The following is a 21,848-nucleotide window of genomic DNA, read 5'->3' as shown; positions in this document are numbered from 1 at the left end:
CAATCGTTTAAACATCAAAGTGTTGTAAACAAGATCTCTCTCAATAGAATTGAATTCTTCTGTTTGTGCCCTAAAGCTGCGGCATTGTAAATCTGCCGTCTACACATTTTGTAGTGGAGCGTAAACAGGAAAGTGAATTTAGAAACTCAAGACAAATAAGCAACTTTTTGTGTTTTGTTGTAAGCTGGGTATGTTTATTCAGCCGACTTTAGAAATTCCATTTGGCACAAGTGTAAAATAATAAATACGTTTCTGTCTCCCTCATGAAATATCTAAATATAAATGAAAAGCATTTTGCAATAAATACAGTTTATCCACAATACAGATGCACTGCATCGACATTTCTGCTGTTGGTTTGAAAAAAAAATATCCAACACTCCCAAATGCTGATCATGATTGTTTGACATGGAAAAAGTTACAACCACACACATACATTTGCATTCCTGTAATACTGTCGCAGTACTTTCAATTCATTTGTACACACAAATACAGACACTCAAGCCCTCCACTTCAATATAAATGGACAGAAGTAGAGTCACTGAACCCCTTGTCTTAATTGCATTAGTTTTTTCAGAGGGGGACAAAAACTTTTACATGTTAGGTGACATCTAGTTTAAAGGAATGCTTTGCTCAAAAAAAAACAATTATTTGCTGAAAATCGACTAACCCTCAGTCCATCCAAGATGAAGATAAGTTTGTTTCTTCATCAGACTTAGAGAAATGTCGCATTACATCACTCTGCAGTGAATGGGTGCCGTCAGAATGATAGTCCAATAAAAACATCGCAATAATCCACAAGTAATCCACACCACCCCAGTCCAACAGTTAATTTCTTATGAAGCCAAAAGCTGCATGTTTGTAAGAAACAAATCCATCATTAGGACACTTTTAACTTAGGTATAATATCTATTATATTCAGGCTCATTCTGATAGCACCCATTCACTACAGTGGATCCATTAGTGAGCAAGTGATGTAAAAGTGTTATTTCTCTATTAAAAGAAACAATTGCTTCTGCATCTCGGATGGCCTGAGGGTGAGTACATTTTAAGCAAATGTTCATTTTTGGGAGAACTGTTGCTTTAAGTTAATTTACAGATCGTATTAATTGTTCGCCAAAACAAAACAAGAATTTTATTTGCACAGACAATACTTGTAATGCCTTACTGAAGTGAGCGATCACCTTCTGTATCCAATTAGCAAGCTTAGACACAGTTTAATGGCTTACTAGGGTTCCAACATTGGCAGAGTGCCTTAAATTTCTAAAAACAAACTGAAGACATGTTTCTTGTCTACTGCTGATATTTCCACAGGGCAGGATGTAATGATTGTTTGAAGTTGAGTGATTCCTTGCACTGGGTTTGACGGTGTGTGGCAAGATCTGGGTAATTCCACTTTCATTCAGAAGATACATTGCATTTTAAATTGCAATTTAAATACATTAATGACATCATTTTCCACCTGAATTGAAATGTAAGTGATGCGAGTAAAACCACTGCATGCTCCATTAGCTGTTGCATTGTTTTTACAGTAACTCCATTAGCTTTGAAGGAAAGGCCCGGCGGATCCTGGACTGACTCCAATCTCATTTGTTTTGTCCTTAATTACTTCAGAGTTATTCAATTAGACTACAGTCTTTTTCAGTGAGAAAGAACAGCAAAGAATGAAGAATTTACATCAATGAATATAAGAAATGTAGTTGTAGATTATCATAATAATCTATGAACGAATTTGAGGAATTGTGGCTCATTTGTTATAGACCAAATCCAACTATTTTATATTATAAACCAGATTTGTCCTTTTCTGTTTCTGATTTGACAAACATGAAATATGGTGTAATATACAGGAGTTAAACTGGAATGTAGCAGTGAAAAGACAGTCTACACTTTTACAGCATGTTTCTGAAAGGCCAAGGCTAAATTTAATGCTTAATCCTGTCCGTCTGAACAGCTTAGAACTGCTTACGACTCCACCATTAGTCTCCTCGGCAGTTCATCTTCACACATGCAATGATCAGTTAATTGCGTTTATGACAGATTTCATGCTCTGTAATTAGTCCAATAACTAATCCAGAAAAGAAAACATAAAAACTTTTTCTATAAGGAAGGGTGAAGCATGTGCAAGGTTCAAGGGGTTTTACAGCCTGATGTCAGGAGAACCATTTAAAGCTGCACAAATTTAAGTACCTGTTTGGCTTTAGAAAATTGCATATGGGAAAATTTGCCCAGGTCACATTTCTGCAAAGTATGTGACCCCTTGACCACAAAACCAGTATTAAGTCGCTGGGGTATCTTTTAAGCAATAACCAAAAAAAAAAAGAAAAAAACATTGTATGGGTCAAAATTATTGATTTTTCTTTTATGCCAAAAATCATTAGGATATTAAGTAAGAAGATCATGTTCCATGGAGATACTTTGTAAACTTCCTACCGTAAATATCTAAAAACTTTTTGATTAGTAATATGCATTGCTAAGAATTCATTTGGACAACTTTAAAGGTGATTTTCTCAGTATTTAGAATTTTTGCACCCTCAGATTCTAGATTTTCAAATAGTCAAAAAAATCTCGATCAATTATTGTTCCATCCTAATAAACCATACATCACTGGGAAGCATGTTTATTCAGCTTTCAGATGATGTATAAATCTCAGTTTCGAAAAATTTACACTTAAGACTGGTTTTGTAGTCCAGGGTCACATATGCATTTACCATTTTACCATTTAAATTTGATTTTTTTTTTTGCATTACTGTAATGAGTGCAATGAATTACCAGGAACAAGGTCAAAAAAAAAAAACTTTCCTTTTTTAAAAACACAATTTTCTTTGTGGAATGTATTTTCATGCCTTTCATTTGATTCAAAGATGATGTAACCCATGTTCTTGACAGGTTTTGTGAGGTTTAACCCAATTTACTGTTGCTTTAGAACCCCAAAACCAATACTTTGGTCTAAAGAATCAAGAATTTTAATGAATTTTTGATGAACCTGTACAGCAGAAAATGGTTCTTATGAGGACAGAAATTTGTTTAATGTGAAGTGCTACAAAGAACCTTTATTTCTAACAGTATAATGTTCCACCTGCATAAATAAAGGTTAAAATTACTTGTCCATAAATGTGTTCAGGGATAATAAATGTATATTTTCTGTTGAGAAGGACTAAACCTGGAATTACTTTCCAAAAGAATGAATCTCAAGTATCATCGTCTAAAAGAATGTGAACATGAACGTGACCATGAGAAAAATGAACTTTTAAGATCTTTGAGGGACGACACCATTGGGAAGACTTTTTAAGCTATACTTTTCCCAATTGGCCCTTGGAATTGGATCAACTATTCCTATTTTAAATGTAAATATCAGGGTGTAAATTGTCTAAAGGACAGGGGAAGTTTGGATTTGATCAGACATGCTTTGGCAAGGCTTTAAGGTCAAATTCGGGGGTTTGATAGTGTGTGTATATACATTTCAAGTTGTTGTTTTAGCTAATATCCATCCTAGGAGACTTTTGGTTGAGAAGCATTTATCTACATGTATACCTCTGATTCATATTTCTGACTAGCGTAATCCCAGGAAGTGGGTGCGGTAGAACAAGGTTCATTGCATGTGCATTCTTCTAAGAAAACAAACAAAAAAGAAACGAAGAAAGAAATGAGGTAGTTTTCACAGCTGCGATGCACTTCATACTTCAGTATTCAGATTCGTAACAAAAGCGAGCAGCATACAGTTGTTGCTGTAGCCCTCTACCATTAATATATATATATTTATAAATTCGGTTAAATACTATTATATCTGTACTTGTTCTTCTGCAGAAGTTTCCAGTGGAAGGCGAAAGGAGTCTCCCGCCAGCTTTGGTCCCATCGAATGAAACCAGCGATCCACCTTTGATTAAAGTCCAGTGCCTGGTGCTAATCAAAAGTGCCTGTAACCACTGAAAAGGCAGAAACGAAACTTTGTCCCATAGTTGCCAAGGCTTTAGACATTTCAGACCTCATCTTTTGAATTTTGCGTATTCTGTAGCTTTCACTCTTTCCATGATGGCATTGTGGGTCCCTCTCAGCATCTTTTTCAGAATTGCAATTTGCCCTACGTTCTCAAACAATTCCATGGTTTCTGCGTGTCACATGGTCGCCCTTCCCAAAGTTCCTATGTTTACCACGGAATTTTAAAACGTTCTCTGTTGCCGTTGTGAGGTATAGACATCCTCCCTTGTTTCTCCCATGTTTCCATAGTTAACAGAATGTCATACGCAACCGCACGCTCTCGCAGAGACGTTCTGGATGGTGTAGAACCTGTCCTTGTTGTCAAAGAAAGACATTTTCTTCTCAAACTTTGTAGGGCGACAACACGGGGTGTAGCGTGCCTTGTCTTTTTTTCCGTTTTCCCGTCCTCGCCGGCCCCTCTCACTGGAGCCGTTATTTAACTGCATGTGCTCCATGACAAAGTCATAGTTGCGTCGTTCGTGGATGCACTTCCCACTGCAGTACCTGAAGCGCACCGTCTCGTCGCTCTCGTACCCGAGCCCCAGCTCGCTCACAGTGAGCTCGATCTCGTGTAAAGAGCACGGCTTCGGGCCCTTCCTCGCTCGTTTGGTTCTGATCATCCTCTCCTTCTGCTCCACCAGGGTCGCGATCACCTTCCTCAGCTCGCCCTCGGTGAAGCTTTGGAAGAGATACGAGACTAGAAGAAGAAAAACACCAGAGGATGAAGTTAATGCCTAGATGTTACTCTTTCACAATACAGGAGACTTAACTGAGTTCTCAGGCCAGAAACGTACTTAACACAAGTATGCAAATGTGTATGCTTTCCAAACGTTTTACTAATGTGCTATTAAACATACTTAACATGCGTTTGTGTTACTGTGCCGGTAACAAACCTCAGTTCTCAAAGAGCGATTGAATGTCATTAAACCAAAGACTGGCTAATTTAGTGTGGGTTCCCTCCAGAGTTTCTGTGGTTTTGCTTTTGGATTTATGAGTTAAAATAAGTTCCGTTGTTAATGTTACTTTAGCATTTGGTTCTACAACATAAATTATGCACAATCAAGCTTCAGATGTGAATTTGAAGCCACTCTGGGTCGGACAAAGTTGCTGTGTAAGAATTAACAGCAGTTGCTTGTCAAGCATATGAACTCGCATCCTTGTATTAAAAAATAAATACATGTACTTGCTAATTACTTATTTTTTTTCAAAATACATACTTGTTTGAGGTCTGAGGTCTGAAAAAAAAAACCCTGGGAAAGGCAAATCACATGCTAAAAAGCTTCTGGATTTTGTGTAAAAGCTCCAGAGACTTTCTCTTTAGGTTTTTCTTGGTAATTGATCTGAATGGCACACTGTAGAAGACTGTGCTAATAAAGCAGTTCTTGTGGGAACACGTTCTTGCATTACGTTAGTCTGACACATCTATGCATTCGCATACTTGTATGTGTTTTAGACCTTAGTGATGTTTGCTTTAAGTATCAATTTTGTCTTATATGTTTCCCTTAGAAGTAAAAGTAGACATAAATAAAACAATTGTTGAAATACAGTAAGAAAATGAGGTTCATAAGTTCATTGTTGTTTCAATTTTGCTGATTGGCCATATTGCCGCAAAGGTGATGTTGTTAATCTAGCTGGCTAAAACACATGTGGTTAAATATAACTTGAAAGCATTCAGTTAGAATGTGTTAAAAGCATTGTATATAATTGTTTTCCAGCAGTTTTGAATTTATAGTGTTTAAAAAATAATAAAATATATATTATTGAGCCCTGGATTTTATATTTTTATACTTTTCTTTCATTTTCATCTGTGTCTAATTAGATTTTTTGGCATCTACCTTCGCTGTGGTCTCTAGAACTATAAAATGAATGTGGATAGGCAGTATGTTTGGGATTTATAGTTAGTAATTTTAAATGTTCAGTATTACTTGGTCTTGAGATATCTGACTTTGATTGAGACTTAAGTGTCATGGAAAGCACAGTTTGAAACTATGAAGGTGACGTGAAATTGCTTAAATCTGGAGACATATCTGAAGAGTGAATGGGGAAATTCAGTTTCAGGTTTCTATGTGCTCTTTATTTATTTATGTCTAAGTTAAGACTGTGCAACTAAATGCAATTGCAAAAATTAGTACATGTAAACATACCTAATACATTTTGATGGAAGTGAATGCGTGTGTCAAACTCTAGGGCTTAACCTGTTAAGGATTCAACTGCTCACTTTAAACCGTTGTAATGATCAGTTGTAAAGCAGGATTATGCCCATCTTTATGATGGCTTTAGAGCATTTTTGCACTGACCTTTTGCTACTCCATCCCTGACCCTCCTAATAGTGCACATTTTGGGTGTTTTTTTCTAATCAAAAACACACCTGATTCCGTTTATTAGAGACACCAAATTGGGTGTCAGCTATCTAAAATGTGTACCAGGTTGGGAAACCCTGCTCTATATGTAAGATGAGAATAGGTCTGCTTTTCTGCAGTCTTTATGAGTCAGTCCGGGTGTGTTTTAAGAAAATAGTTTTTGCATGCAAGTGCACACTGTTCATGCAGCCATGTATGAAGGGGTTGAAGAAAAGGTGTGAAAAATATTGTTGACGATGATAAAACTAAACTTTCAGGTGTCAGTTTTGAGATGTTGTTTCAGACTAATAAAAAGAAAACATCCAAAATACACTTTTACAATTTAAAGGTTTTCTCTACTTCTGTAGCACTTAGCTACATAGACAAAATTATTACTTGGACAAAATTCTGTACATTTCTTTGTGCAACTGAAATATACTAATATAGCACTTGCATATTATTGCTCTTTTGTTGATTTTGATTGCTTCTATTGTCTTCATTTCTAAGTCGCTTTGGATGAAAGCATCTGCTAAATTACAAAATTTCAAAAAGGCACAACATTTAATTCTCTTGTATGTCTCCTCGTATTACAGAATGACAATAAAGCTTGTTTGAACTTGAATTATATCTAATATTTAAATATTCTACTCTGTTCAGCTGGACAGTCTTGCCTTAAATATCAAGTGAGCTGTATCTGTGAACTAAATGTTAAATGAGGAGTTATCCACACTAGCAATGTCGCGTAGGAAAACCCAAAAAAGGTTCCTCTTACATTCTGAGAGAAGAGAGCCCATGTCCTCCGTGGCTCTGACCACTCGGCGCGGCGCTGGCTTCCTCGCTGAGGTTGATGAGAGTAAAGATGAGGATGATTGAGGCAGTTCAAGTGCTGTGTCTGCTGGATGTGAGGAAGGGTCTGATGAAATCCTTAAGGCCTTTGGGTAGGAAGACCCAACAGGTGATGTGGTTTTCATAAGCAGGAGGAAAAACGAGGTACCAAACAGGATGAAGGCGAGGGTGACCTCTTTCCATACCCTCATCTTAGAGCAGCGTGGAGCATTGAAACTCTGAAAAACACATGTCAAAACAAACCCATTAGAAAACTCATCCATGTTTGGTGAAGCTCAGACCGGCTTGCTAAGATTTTTATCAGTCTTTTGAAATATGTGGCTTTCTTCCTATTTATTGAAAGCTTTCAGTGAACTGTAGAAACATTCCTGAGGAAAAGTGGGAAATGCATGGTCTTAAATTAATAGTTTGCAAAAACAACTCAAGTTTTGAGACTTAAGTATGCACTAGGGACAGAGGGACTAAACATTATGCATGTTGTACTTTGCTTTCAGCAGCATACTTGGCATACAATGTGTGTGTTTCAAGTATACAATAATACAGCCTACTGTCTGTGTTGACAGGTTAGTTATTATCATTTGTGCAGGCTGAATAGAATGAGGTTCGTTCTTTCAAATCATGATCTTTTCTACACATAGCCTCCTTTCCCCAATTGATTCCTCATCTTCATGAAGGTGTGTCCTCTGTAACATCCACCTGGGTGGAGACCCGACATTATTGTACGCAAGCAAGTCCAAACAATTAGTCCTACTTTTCCTGAGGGGGAATCTTTGTTTGCAGAGATGATCCATTCAATGTGAGCAGATTTATGACGGTAAACAGACCGCCATTAGTTGTTGAGATTACCTACATGGGAGATGAATCTAGATTTATTTTGTTGCGTTTTTCTTAAAAATAAAGGATTTTATTGGCATTTATTGTTCCATGAAGAACACACTTGGAATCTTTCCATTCCACAAAAGTTTCTTTAGATTTTTAAAATCTTCTTCTCTTGAAGAAACATTGAAAGGTTATTTTTAGGAATCAAAAAAAAAGTGGTTCTTCCTTGCCATCACTGCAAAAACAACCATTATTTTTACGAGTGTATGGTGAAAAGGGAATTTTACTATAGTTACCAATATTTAATAAATAAATACGTTATGGGTGTATGGCTGATGGGCGTTGCAGTTTTCGGTAAGTCTAAAGTGCTTTCTTCGAAACTTCTATGTGGGCCTGCTGGTATAACGTCCCCTGTCAGATCTATCTGTTGTCTTTTATTTGTTCAGCTAAACACAGGTCTATGGAGCATATATCTATGCCTGCATGTACACACATATTTTTCTTTCATCCTCTCAAAAGACTGCATTCTTTCCCAACTGAGGAATCTCTTTCCAATGCTGTGTTGTTTTTGCAGTTGAGCGTTCTTTTTTTTGCTGAAAAGTCTTTGTTTTCAATGCTTTCACTAGGCAGGTTTTCTCCAGAGAAGGAGAGGAAGGTGGAAAACTCTTCCCCAGACGAGGAAATAGCAGATGGGTAACATTTAAGGACAAATCCAGATGCAGTATGCTGGAAGTGTTTTGCCAGACTGACCGTATGTATGGTGCTCTTACTGGGTCAATTTGGGTCGGGCTGCCAGTTCATGTTGGTCTAAAGTAGAAATGCTCAAATCAGTGCTTGCATGCCAAAATCAGCCCATTATGATCTGTAATTTGCTCACTTTGTGTTTTAAGATAGTTGTATTTTTTTTGCATTGCAGTGAATTTCTTTTCATCATTAAATGTACATTTTCATTTATTCTGGAATAATGCAAGTTCCTTTTGGCCCACATCACTTAATGAAGTTAAATGAAGGTAAAACGCCATGTCTCCAAAAGCCCCAATTAACAGATAGATAGATAAGTAGATAAATGTACGAGAAATATGTATATAAATGCATTTCCCCCATATTTAATAATTAAAAATTTGAAATTTCTGAATCTTTTGCCATTTTGTAATGCTGAATGCAGCATTTATTTTTTAATTATTTACTTGACTATCATTTACTTTATTATTTACTATGATTACTTATGGATGCAGTGTATCACATGCCATTTCCCTCTATTTATAGAAAGAGCTCAATGTCTGTCTAAATAAGAGTAAACACAAGCTACAGTATTATTGTTTTTAATAGCAAAATAAATGCCTTTTTTAATAAGTGTGGAATTCAGTGTCTGGACGAACTTCTCTAGCTGTCGGAAAGCATGTAGTCATTTTTTGTTGTTCTGGTCTCTTTATCTCATTCGCTGTGTATTTTGGAAATGACATTATCACTCTCGTCACTTTCTCCACTTGACCAAATATAGATCTGGCACATCTAAATGCTGATAATGAATAGATAGTCATTATTTAAATGAATGTCATAAAAACACATCCCGGTCCTATTTCTTCCCAAACTCTCATGAAAACACTGTCTTTGCCATTCTTCAGTTGTCAAATGGATGAATTATTACCTGCATACGTTCTTGCCTGGTTTCAGAAGATTTGTATATTATGAAATCCAGGGTAATCCAGGCAGCAAAATGTGTTACAATATACAACAGAACACTTCTGTACCGATAAACTGTCTTAAGATTCATACGGCATGTATCTCTGCTAACGGTTATTCGCCTTTCTGCTTTAATCGCCCTTAAGTTGCAGTACAAATAATCCAACAGCGATTAGAGTTTTCAGAGATGGCCGTTTGATGAATTGGCCTGTTGAGGTGAATCGTTTCCATCCGTGGTGTTCGGCTAATTAACTTTATTTACACAGACCATTATGAACGCAATGGACAATTAAATTTGAGACATGCTTCATGCTGATTATTGATTCTGACGTTAACTGCAGTATGTTTGATGAATTATGTTATGATGTCGTCGTATATTAAGTGTTACCTCATCATCTATTTTAAACAGCTGTGATCTGACTGATTGTAAAACATTAGTGATGTAATATAATCCTTATTTCAGAGACTGCATGCAACAGACTGTATGATTACACCATCAAAATGATGTTTTTTGTTTATTTATTTATTTTGAACTAAAATTAATTTCGCTGCAACTTTGGTCCTTTAGCAGGTATTTCCATCTGAAATAAAGGCAATTTATTATAAAGGAGCAAACAATGTCACAATTCAGATTTTTTAAACAAGAACAGTAAACTTATTATGGTTTACTTTTGAATTGTAAATAATTTCTTCATGCATTTATAACTAATCCATGACAAAAAAATAATGAGATTCATCACATTTATTCCATTAAGTTTTGAGGCCATTCACTCTTTTTCTATCAATCAAAATTTAGATTCAGAACTGTCCACTAAATGAACTGACTTGTTTTAAACTAAAGTTATTCATAACGTGTAGCTGTTTTGCAATGATATCAGACTTTATATTGTTCATTTGTTGTAAATAATCTGATATTTTGGAACTGCATGGACACAAACCAAAATAAAACGGTAATATATTCAATGCACTGTATTAAACAGAAATAGCCATTGCCAAATGGTTATTTAATACATAAACCATTACGTGTAGTGTTACCGCCAAAAACAACGTTGTGATTTATATTGTAAACATCATATGATATTACGCATGCTGTGATATGAGGTTTTGCTCGTACAGCCCACATATAGATTCACATTAACTGTTGTCAACTTTAACACACCCAGCTGTAATTTATATGACTGCATATGTGTCTAAAGTTTTATACTGGCAATTGCAAATGATTAGAAAACATACAATGTGACAAACTACCTGTTTCCTGAATAAGTTTCTGTCAGCTCTGGAAAGGTTCTCGTGTTTGAATTCAAGTGAGAAACTTTCCAGAAGTCAGGAAACTGGTAGTTTGTCACCCATGCTTAATTTCCACTAAATGTACTCAAACTTGAATTCTTGCTATCTAAAATATATTTGGCAGCATCTTTTGAATTTCCATCACTTTTTTTTTTTTTAGTTTTTTCTTTTTTTTCAAACAATAGTAGAGTTTTTGTTTAAGGTTACTGGTCTTTAATAACATTTCTAAAATGTTTAAACATCGAAACATGAAAGTTCCGAGAACATTCAAAAGTAACACTTTTTAAAACATTTAAAAAAACTATGCATTTTGAAAGTTCAGAGAACATTTATAAATAATGTTTTTATAACTTAATGTGTATGTTAGCAAAACTTTTTTATTTCGTTTTTTTTTTTTAAGCTGGGGAGGTTGAAATTTTGTAACAGGAAAGAATTTGGTGTTTAAACAATTTCACTCAGAAATCGCTAGTAAATGTCATCAACAATTACAAAGAAACCGCAATTAACACACTGAAATTATTAAAATTTTGACGTAGAAAAACTAAATGGGATTTTATTTTAAAACACATGCCAATAATCTTTAGATAGATCAGACTTGTCCAGGCCTTTCCAGTTAACCTTACATTTGACATGACTGTAAGAACCCTTTGCCATTTACACTCACATTTATCAAATAATCAGGTTCCATAAAACACATCAGCTAAACATTACAGTTCATAGCCATAATTGAAGGGTGAAAGGTGAAGCCACTTAATACATGATAAATTCGGATGAAGCATGACACCTACTTTACGCTCTTCATTGAAAAGCACAGGTGCATGAGGCTTTAGTTACTTTAGCCATTTGGACCGCTCGTGTCCATCACAGGGCAGATAGGTGGAGGCTGGGCAGCAGAAGGGAGGCAGGAACGCACTCCAAAGATCAGGCTGGGATTAGCACTAATGCGGCCTGCTTTATCTAGCGTCACGTGGGTTAACACCTGGGATTGGCTCATGGGGTGTGGAAGCAGCCGGCAAGGCTAATCTCACTGTCGCCTCATCCGTTGGATTCTCTCTCTCACACACACACACACACACACACACACACACACACACACACGCACACACAGGCTCTGTAAACAGTACACTTAATGTGTTTGTATTTACTCTGAACTACTTGTCTTTTATAGCATTGTTTAATGTTTATTTATTTTGTTACTTTATTACTGTGTTTGTTATTGTGCATTATTTCATTTTTATTGGTTGTTATATTTTTAGAGCCATACTAAAAGCCTAACCAGGGACAAATAAACAATATAAAACTTAAAAACATACATTTTAATATAGTAATATCTTTTAATTATATAATTTTATAAAAATGTTATGTATTCATTTGCATATATTTGTTATGATTTATTTTATACACTGTAAAAATATATATATAAAGCGTAAACAAAGATTATTGGAATACAATTTACAAGAAAATACTATTTCACTTTATCTACTTCAAAATCTCATATTTATCTCAATGTGTTACCTTTTTCTGTAATTATTTATAAAATGTACTTGCAAGTTTTTGAGTGAAAATCATTAAAAATTCTATTTTCAATGCATATTTAACTTTTTTGTTATTTTTCTACTTTGTTTTTCTACTACAAAATGTTTTGTTTAATTCAAATTCCTACTTGTCGTTTCTTTGTAATTACTTGTGAATTTTATTAGTAATGTTTATAGAATGAAGGTGGTTTCTAAGTAAATCCTACCCCTTATTTTTCAATGCATGTATGCTGAAGTTTATTTAAAGGTTCCTTGTGGGATAATTACAGTTTTGGTATTAGTAGCTCATCCATATATAACAATTCTAAACACAAATTTATCTCTTGACTGCTCATATATAAAGACCTGATATCAAATATCTTTAATCATATCATTAGATTCAGTCATACATACCTGTGTTTGACTTGATGTCTGAATGCCATTGCATTAGATCAAATTCAAAAGAAAAAATCTGCGCGATTTAAAATACGTGCTCTTATATGTTATCTTATGCAAATACATTTAGACATTTTCACATCTGGCTAATTACGTCTAAAAGTGTCCAGATACTTTACACTGGCTTCTGTATATGAAATGTTTGCAGCAGTTGAAGTGGGTCACTTATAAATCTGCCAGTGGTTACATAGCTAGACTGCATAATCAACTATTTTAACATCTATTGTTGAAACCGTTTGCTAGTCTCTGTGTATTTAATTTCTGTATGCGTTTTTAAACAGAGGAGCAGATAGCATGCTAAGTTTTCAGTTGTTATGCCAATGTGTCCTATCATCTGCTGACCCTTAATGTTGCATATAAACTAAACATGATGTCACATTCGGGCTCAATTTCAAAATGTGCTATAAACACTGACAAAGGCTCTGAGCATCTGCTCTTAGAAATCGCATGTTTACTGGAAGTGTTAGTCGACAGCTGTGAAAGACACCATTTAGCATTTAGTTTGTGTATTTGGAGGTCAGCCAGTCCATGTGTGGATGCTATGCCTGAAATACAACAGCTGTCATGTACTAAACCTGTGAACGAGTGTAAAATCTGACCATAACCCTGGAACTAGCACTTCAATACGTAACGCTGAATGATGCATCCCTAACATTGTGCGTTAGCGACATGCTTTCGTTTTGGCAGTGTAAAGATGGTGCTCCATTCAGGAGAATGGAAAATGCCTTTTTTAATTATAATTCAATAAACTTTTCACAATGCATTTTGACTTTAAATGTAAGTAGAATTCAAATCAAGTTCATGTGAGATTATCGAGAACAACACAGTTTATCATACATTTAAATGTAATCTTTTGAAAGCCTTAAAATTGAAAGGTTTATAGGCCATACATATTTAGCCACCTGTTAAATATTTGCCTTCTATGGTTGAAAAATGCTTAATTTCAGAGAGTGCATTACACATGTTGTATAATTAGAATTGCAATTCAGTAGATTCTTGTTATTCCAACTGACCCTTGCCAGGAGTTTGATTGACAGGCGATCTGACCAATCATAATAACCATTTTGTCTGACAAAACAAACCAGGGGTGCGTTTCCAAAAATCATCATTAGCTATCTATGGTCTTTAGTTGGATTGAATTATATTAGCAACCAAATGGAACTTGGGACCATAGTTGCTTTTAGGAAATGCACCCCAGACAAGGAATTAAAATAACGTTGGTGGACTTGAACTTGAAAAATGGTGTGTATTGACGTCTTTCCACAGCTACATTCTGATGTTCATTCATGTTTATTTTGTGCCACCTGTATAACTAGTAAAGCCACAAAATGGTATTTATTGTTCATAAAATTACAAAATGTGAGAGCTGAGACTTAGTTTCGTATCAGAAGTAACCTGCACTATCAAATTTCAGTTTTTTTCCAACTTCATCCCATTCAATTTCCTGTTTGTTTTGGACAGTTTAAATTCACACTCATATATTTTGCGCAACCCTGACAGATGCTTCAACATGAAAAATAATTGTTCAATTATTGCACATGTTTCAGAACATTGCGGCAAGGTGCTTATGCAGGTGATGTGGGTTTGAATTTGGCTTGTTGCTTTTGCCTATCTCATTCATCTAATGTGTTGCGAAATTTATCAGCACCTTTGGAGAATGCAGGAGTGATGTTAGCTCAGACCACAAAATTAGATGCTGATGAGGCGAGATGCACATTTTCGTCTCACTCTTCCCAGTTAATATGAGTGTATTTAAAAGTGTTTATTCAGGTTATTAAATATTAACCTGAATAAGTGATTTTGTGTATTGTTACCTTATGACTTTTACTGGACACACATGGAGTCAACTTATAAGCAGTTTGTGCTCCGTGTATAATGTGGGAAAAGGTTAACTATTGGGATTCCTCTGGTGAGATGTCAAATTTAATTTACCTTCGCTTACTCTGTAATGCATTTTATTGCTTTACATCCAACATATGCACTGGTTTGGTGGTTCTACAGAGTATAATGTGAATATATACGACTGTTATGAGGGAATATTTGGTTCATACAAACATTATTCTTAAACGTCATTATGATTGATTGGTATGTACAGATATATCAATTGAGGGATGAATATTCAACCAGCCTTTTTAATTGCTTAAATTTTTTATTAAATATATGTATGATACCATCTTTTTATGTGCTTTTATGTATATAATTCTAAGCATAAGTAATTGTTGTAGATTCTGGCGAGGCTAGATGCACATGTTTTCTTCTCACTTTTCTCAGTCAATATTGTGTATAATGTGGGAGGAGGTTAGGGCAACGGATATTATGTCCCATATGTTCTTCCAGAGCCAATAAATGGAGGTGGTTTGAACCTGACCTGTTGTCCTCAGCTTGATGTCTCTTATGGACAGACTTGGATCTGCTACACAAGGATAAACAGTACTCATCTTCTGTCCAACATTTCACCTTGTTTTATTTTATTGTTGGGCCTTTTGCCAATTTCTTTTGTAGGACTGTAATTTAAAAGCATTTCAACTCCCTTTCAAGTGTTTTATCTCTTTTGATGACATTGAATTTTATTATATTCTGTAATACAAAAGGATAATAGGTCGGGTGCAAGCCAAATATCTCTTTTAAAGGGTTAGTTTCAGCCAAAAATTAAGCCATAATTACTCACCCCGAAGTCATCCTAGGTGTATATGACTTTCTTCTTTCAGACGAATTCAGTTGGAGTTATAAAAAAAAAAGTTGTCTTTGATCTTTCAAGCTGTTTGATGACACTCAGCAGGTGTTTCACTGCATCAGTCCAAGAGAAGTTTAATAAAAAGCGCATCCATTTAAAAAGGGTCACATGACTCCGGGGGATGAACAAAGGCTTCCTGTAGCGAATCAATGCGTTTTTGTAAGAAAAATATCCATATTCAAGACGTAATAATCACTTAAATCTAGTTTGCGCTCACTGTTGTAAACTCATGACGTATGAGGTCAGCTTTGCACATGCTGCGCTCAGAAGTGACACACACGAAAACACATCGGAGAGATCCAAACAAAACACCGGTCACTAATCAGAAGAACAAAACAAAGATTTGTAAAGAACAATGTCGGAGGATTTTGATATAAGCCAAAAGGAGACTAGTTTTCCTTTGCTAAAGTAAGGAGACTTTGCTTCCTTTACTCCTGTTAACAAACACTGGTTTTCACGAGACTCACAGCAGCGCTGACCTAAAACATCATTCCCCCAGAACTGCTTCTGTTTTACAACAGTGAGCGCAAGCTAGATTAAAGTGATTATTATGTTTTAAATATGTATATTTTTCTTGCAAAAACGCATTGATTCCCTACAGAAGGCCCCCGGAGACACTTTTTTTTAATGGATGCGCTTTTTATTAAACTTGATTATGAACCGATGAAGTGCAACACCTGCTGAGTGTCATCAAACAGCTGGAAAGATCAAAGACAACTTTTTTTAATAACTCTGGATTCGTCTGAAAGAAGAAAGTAATATACACCTAGGATGACTTCAAGGTGAGTCATTTATGGGCAAATTTTCATTTTAACTAACCCTTTAAATCTGGTTCAAAGTCGTCAGTGTTTCGCTAGTTTTATGTAATTCTGCCCAGTTTGGTATCTTTAAGACATTTTTATTTATTTATTGAATTATTTATTTATTTATTCTGTGCAGATTTGGAGAGGAAAGTCACTGTGCATATGGATATTTGTGCAATGGATTTACAGTTCACCAAATATATATTTTCAATACCAAATCTTTCCAAACTTGTGTGAACAAAAGACATTTTCAATAAACAAAAAAAGAAAAATGTCAGTCCAATGTTGTTTTACCCCAACTTTAAAATACGATCTTTTCCTATCAGCAGAAGAAAGGTTAAATGGGTATTTTTGGTGAACTATCCATATTAAGAAGCTATTGGTGATTTTTTACATCTTTAGGACTGTCTTTGCATCTTTTGTGCTGACTTTGAGAGGAAACTCAATGTAGTAGATTTGTATTAAGTACTGGATTTATGTTAAGTAAAATGTAGGGACAGGGACAGTTCACCTAAAAATCAACTCACTCTCAAATATGAACATGAGATGCTAAAAAAGTCTGTTCAGTGAGATTCAATGGGCTCCAATGTTGTTTTTACCCCAAATTGGAGGTTGTAATGATATGAGGGTGAATATCTTCATACAGCTGGTATTGGTAGCAATGTAGTATATATCCAATTTTCTTGTTTCATTCACTGAACAAACAAGCACACGAAAGACAGGGCATGTGCAGAAGTTTGAGACTGACAGGTCTTATTCAATCCTAAGGAGTTTCCGTGTGGGCCCAGTCAACAGTTTAGTTCTGAGGTTTAATTTGTGGCTCCACTGAGGATTTACTGTGGCAGGAATTTGATATCATCATATAACCGAGCTTCCCAAGGCTAGAGCGCTCATTTCGCCCGCTCTGTGTGAACGCTGCGAGTACATTTCCTGCCATCTTTCACCCCTGTTATTTTTTGTGGCTGATTGTAAAAATGTACCTCGTGTAGGGAAAGACTGGAACATCTGACGGGAATAAAAGCCCAGATGCACAATGGAGAGACATGCACATGTGCGTCGCTCTAGTGATCAATAGCTGAAAAGGACGTGACCTTTGCATATCCCATCATGAAATGCACGGAAAACCGCAATGTATTCAACACTGTTTTAATCACGTATGTATGATTTAGAACTTCCAGAGTTGTTGTTTTTTGTTTGGCAACAGCTGTTTTGTCAGATATTACAAATGGATGGTCAAATCTGTAAACCGTAAATCAGTTGCATCGTGGAATTTTACAGTCTGGATTGAATGCCACAAATGTTTGCTTTCGCAAGCCAATGCCAAAATTTGCCTCAATCCAGTCTGAAACATATGTACAGAAAAGCAGATCCCACTCAAATAAAACCCTGGTGCTATTGTGCATGATGGGATTTTAAATGTCCTGATGATTAGCGACTGGCACACTTGAATGCAGCTTGCTCTGAGCGTGTCGGAGCAGGACAGGCAGAGAAAACAAACGCACCCATCCAAGATCTTCTATCTGGAAAAATGTGAAGGGATCAAAATGAAATGTGTTGAAGCTAAGGGTCGTGTTTCGAATGATAATGCTGTATCTGCAAGCCGATTTCAAGACTTCGCTCTAAGGTCGTGGGGAATAGAGTGAATCCCAGGTTACAGGAGTCGAAAGGCTCAAGTGAATATAAGCTTAACCTGGCATGCCTTTAGCATATCAAAACGTACCAGATCACATCGACGAGTATGATTTGGTCATCTCTATGGGTCAGCTGCAATATATAAGCCTTTCTAAATTGTATGAAACAAAAGGGAACAATCACAGTCTTCAGTAAGAATCTCTACTAGTGCTTGCATATTTGGGATGCAATAGATTTTGTCCCAAGAGTAAATGCGGATTAACCCAAAGGGAGTTCCTGAAAACCAACAGACTCTCTTTGGAAACTTCTCTAACCAGGTTTTCATGGAACTACCTATAAATACCTCTATTTATGGCCCGACTTTGCAAAGGTATGGGTTAAAAAAAGACTTTGTCAAGCTTGTTGAACTCAAATGGACTGTAAGTGATGTATGGAGGCTTGAAGGTCTAGGAAAGGAATCAAAGGTTCTCCAAGGGGACTTTGATGTGGTCTAATGTAAAAAACACCAAACAGGGATTTCCCTTTTCTGTCTAATGCATCTGATAAAACAATATAAGATCAAGATTTCTTATCAAGAGACAAATACAGATGTCTTGGTAATCTCTGAGATTATATGACTTCCCCCAAGTGCGGAAAACATCTTCAGCATCTTGATTCAGTTAATGTTACAACCTGTTTACTGATCATGATCTATGCGCTCTGGCACAGTGGAGCTTCCTGAATCTGTGGCCGATCTGCAGTGTTTAACACCCCGGCTGTAAGTAGCAGCTTATGCTAACAAAAGAAGATGTGTCCTTACCAAGTGGCCAGCTAAGCCAGACTTATCAAGGTGGTGTTGTGTTGGGTTGACCTCAGGCAGCAGGAGGGGAGGGCAAATCCCTAATGGAGGCAGGATTGGAGGCGCTAGCGTGAGCTGTCCATCCACACTGTATATCCATGTAATGAGTCGACGGCCGGGTGCGATGGTTATTAAGTACTCTACCAGTGTCCTACAGATTCCTTCTCATGATGACTTCTCCTTTTTCCATATACATTTACATTAAAATTTCTTCCGGCTATCTGGAGGTGGGCTCCGAATTTCCTCATCCTTTGACATAGTTGGTTACGCAAGTCCGAGACGAGTAGATTGTGGCTTTGCAATGTAAATCACTTTGGAAATGAGGCTGTGCTTTGGGTTCAGGTGGTTTCTGTCCGTTTTTAGGATTCCAGATCTGAAACACACAATCCAGATCGGCAGAATGAACTTTGTGCACTTGGTTAAAGACCTTAATGGGGAAGCAGGTGGATGTGCAACAACTAGCAATTTAAGGTTTCTCCTATATCAATAAAGAATTGAATCCGATTGAAATCTTACCCAGTTCCCATTAATGTTTGGTAGAGTGTCATATTATTAGCTTGTAAACATGCAGACTCTTTAAAAATCAATTTTGAGTCAAGTCTCCTAGCTGACTAGAGTTACTCCCGATGCAGTGTGTTTCAAATCAATCCCTTATGAGGTTCCTTTCTGTTAAGATGAATATGTAGACAGCACAGCAGTTCACTACGGTTTTCGCAACAGAGCTGTTAAGTGAAGCCAACAAATTTTTAGTAAACCTTAATTCGTTCCAGATCTTCACCCTCATAGGGTTTAGACCAATGTAGACCGAAACCAAATCTAATCCGACAAGCTCTTGGTGTTTTTGTCTGAAATGTTTCAACATTCTCATCTACATCATTACTCCATATATTTACAGACTTGTCAATCCAATCCAAATTAATTATCATTTTAAAACAAACATCACTGCGATCTGTTTATAAGGTACTTAAACCGTCTAAGCTCTAAACTTACCATGTGCCATGTGAAGCTTACAGGCTGTCCGGATCCTGGTTTGGTGTCCTGTCATGCGAAGTCCTCCGCGTGTAAGATCCCTGCCTGTGTGTAAAGCGATGTGTGAGAGCAGGAGCTTGAGTGTGTATGTTTGTAGGGGTGTGTGCATGGAGAACTCCCCTTGGTCCCTGTCAGTCTTTCTCCTCCCTGTGCGTGAGACTCCTCCTCTACCAGCTCGCTGATCGGTGGATGGGTCGGATTACCATAAAGTCTAATCACTCGTGGCACAGTCGTGGATCTGCCCCTCTCTCACTGGACGCTGGACTGGACACCAGAGCTTTAAACACCTATTGCACACCACATGCTCGACACCTGTAATGTGGGACAAACCATATCCTTCCAGACAAGCTTCAGAGAGAGTCACTTAACTTTATCACCGAGTCTATCACATTTTTTTTCAAGTTATTTTTTTAGTTACTTAAATATGGTTTATTAAAGTAATAATAGTTTTACTTTTTTATTATTAATCACTTTTTACATGCAGAATGACAGTTTTGTCTCTTTTGGGTGCATTGCAAGAGATGCAGAAAGGCAAGTTGCTCTTCTGAAGCCAGGGATAAAACAACTATGAAAAATGCATTATTCTTTTTTACCCCATTTTTTATGAATATTTTTTGAATATTACTTATATTTAACTTCTGTCACTATTTGCACTTGGCGTAAACAAGAGGCTGCAAATAAATGGCATCCACAACAATTTGTATGGAATCTTTTTAAATACTCCGTGTTAATATCTAAATGTTTTCTTATAGCAGTGTATTCTTGTGAGATGAGATTGCTTTAGCAATTGTAAAACCATACCAGAGTACAGAGTAAACATAAACTAAATCCTGGACCACCTGGGCCTTGATCAGCAGAGTTTCTAGATTTTATTGAAAGCATTATAATAAATAAACTCAGTATAATTCTTCAGAAACCAATGGAAAAAAATAATATTCTATTATTGATTGATGTTGATATTTATTATTTATTATATAACTAATGCAGACAGAGATCCACATTCAGATGTGAGTCTACATGCATCGTCTTTTGTGGCTGAATTTCTTATATTAATTTCCTCAAGTAACAGAGACCAAACTGCAGCTTTACGTCAATGGATGCGCAATGCTTTTCGTCACACTTTTTGAGCGCTTAGCTTTCCCTGCAGCTCGTAACTGTTTTAAACATGCTGCACGATGCTATAGGATTACCGCGGGATGTAGTTAGGCATACGCTTGCGAATGACTTCATTTTTAAAATAAACAACTTAAAATCAATATGTATGCTTGCATGTAATCTCTGTTTGCTTGTGTGCATTGGTTATCTTTCTGTGTTTTAATGCAGGTACATGATCTGGCCAATCACCTTTGACTTCGGAGAACTCAGTCGAACTTTTCTGTCAATGTTGTGTGGCCCATGCTCTAAGAAACTAATTGAATTGCAATGAGAATCTTTGATATGATTTTATGTGACTTGCACTTGACTTGGATCGCAGTTGTGAAAAACAGCATGTTTTCCATGTTCTCCTTGGACTTGCTTAGGCGAAATGTGTGCCATTACATTTAAAAGCATCAAGTCTTTCCCAAGCGAAATACCTTGAAACTCATGGCCGTTAACCAACGACGCTGTTTGCCAGGAAGGGCGAACGTGAGACTCTGCAGTGATCCGTTAGTGACTCACTGAAACACTTCGGCTCCCAGCATAGAGGGTGTTCGAGTCAGCAAATGCAAAGCAGATGGAAGACCTTCACAAAAATAAATGTCTGACCAGACGGCAGCATGGTTCGCTCTACAACCTGTCCAAAGTCTGGAGTTATCTGACTCTACATTCCCACGGCGTGATTCAGCACCTGTGTGTCTTGCTAAACGGTGAAGCATGTCATTGCTGAGAGATTTAAGAGGATGGAATGATAGTTTA

General features: G+C 36.5%; 1 protein-coding gene across 1 annotated transcript; it reads right to left on the bottom strand.

Moving 5' to 3' along the window:
* Positions 1-58: 58 nt before the first annotated feature.
* Positions 59-20,054, bottom strand: LOC127950631 (persephin-like). Its single transcript, XM_052547790.1, has 4 exons — positions 19,914-20,054; positions 18,885-19,296; positions 7,084-7,375; positions 59-4,669 (listed from the first exon to the last, which is right to left on the bottom strand). The coding sequence occupies exons 3-4, from the start codon at positions 7,346-7,348 to the stop codon at positions 4,233-4,235; spliced, it is 702 nt and encodes a 233-aa protein (XP_052403750.1). The 5' UTR covers positions 7,349-7,375; positions 18,885-19,296; positions 19,914-20,054; the 3' UTR covers positions 59-4,232.
* Positions 20,055-21,848: the final 1,794 nt, after the last annotated feature.

This window comes from Carassius gibelio, chromosome B2 (assembly GCF_023724105.1).
Source record: "Carassius gibelio isolate Cgi1373 ecotype wild population from Czech Republic chromosome B2, carGib1.2-hapl.c, whole genome shotgun sequence".
Lineage (NCBI taxonomy): Eukaryota > Metazoa > Chordata > Actinopteri > Cypriniformes > Cyprinidae > Carassius > Carassius gibelio.
This window is presented reverse-complemented; position numbering and strand designations above follow the sequence as displayed.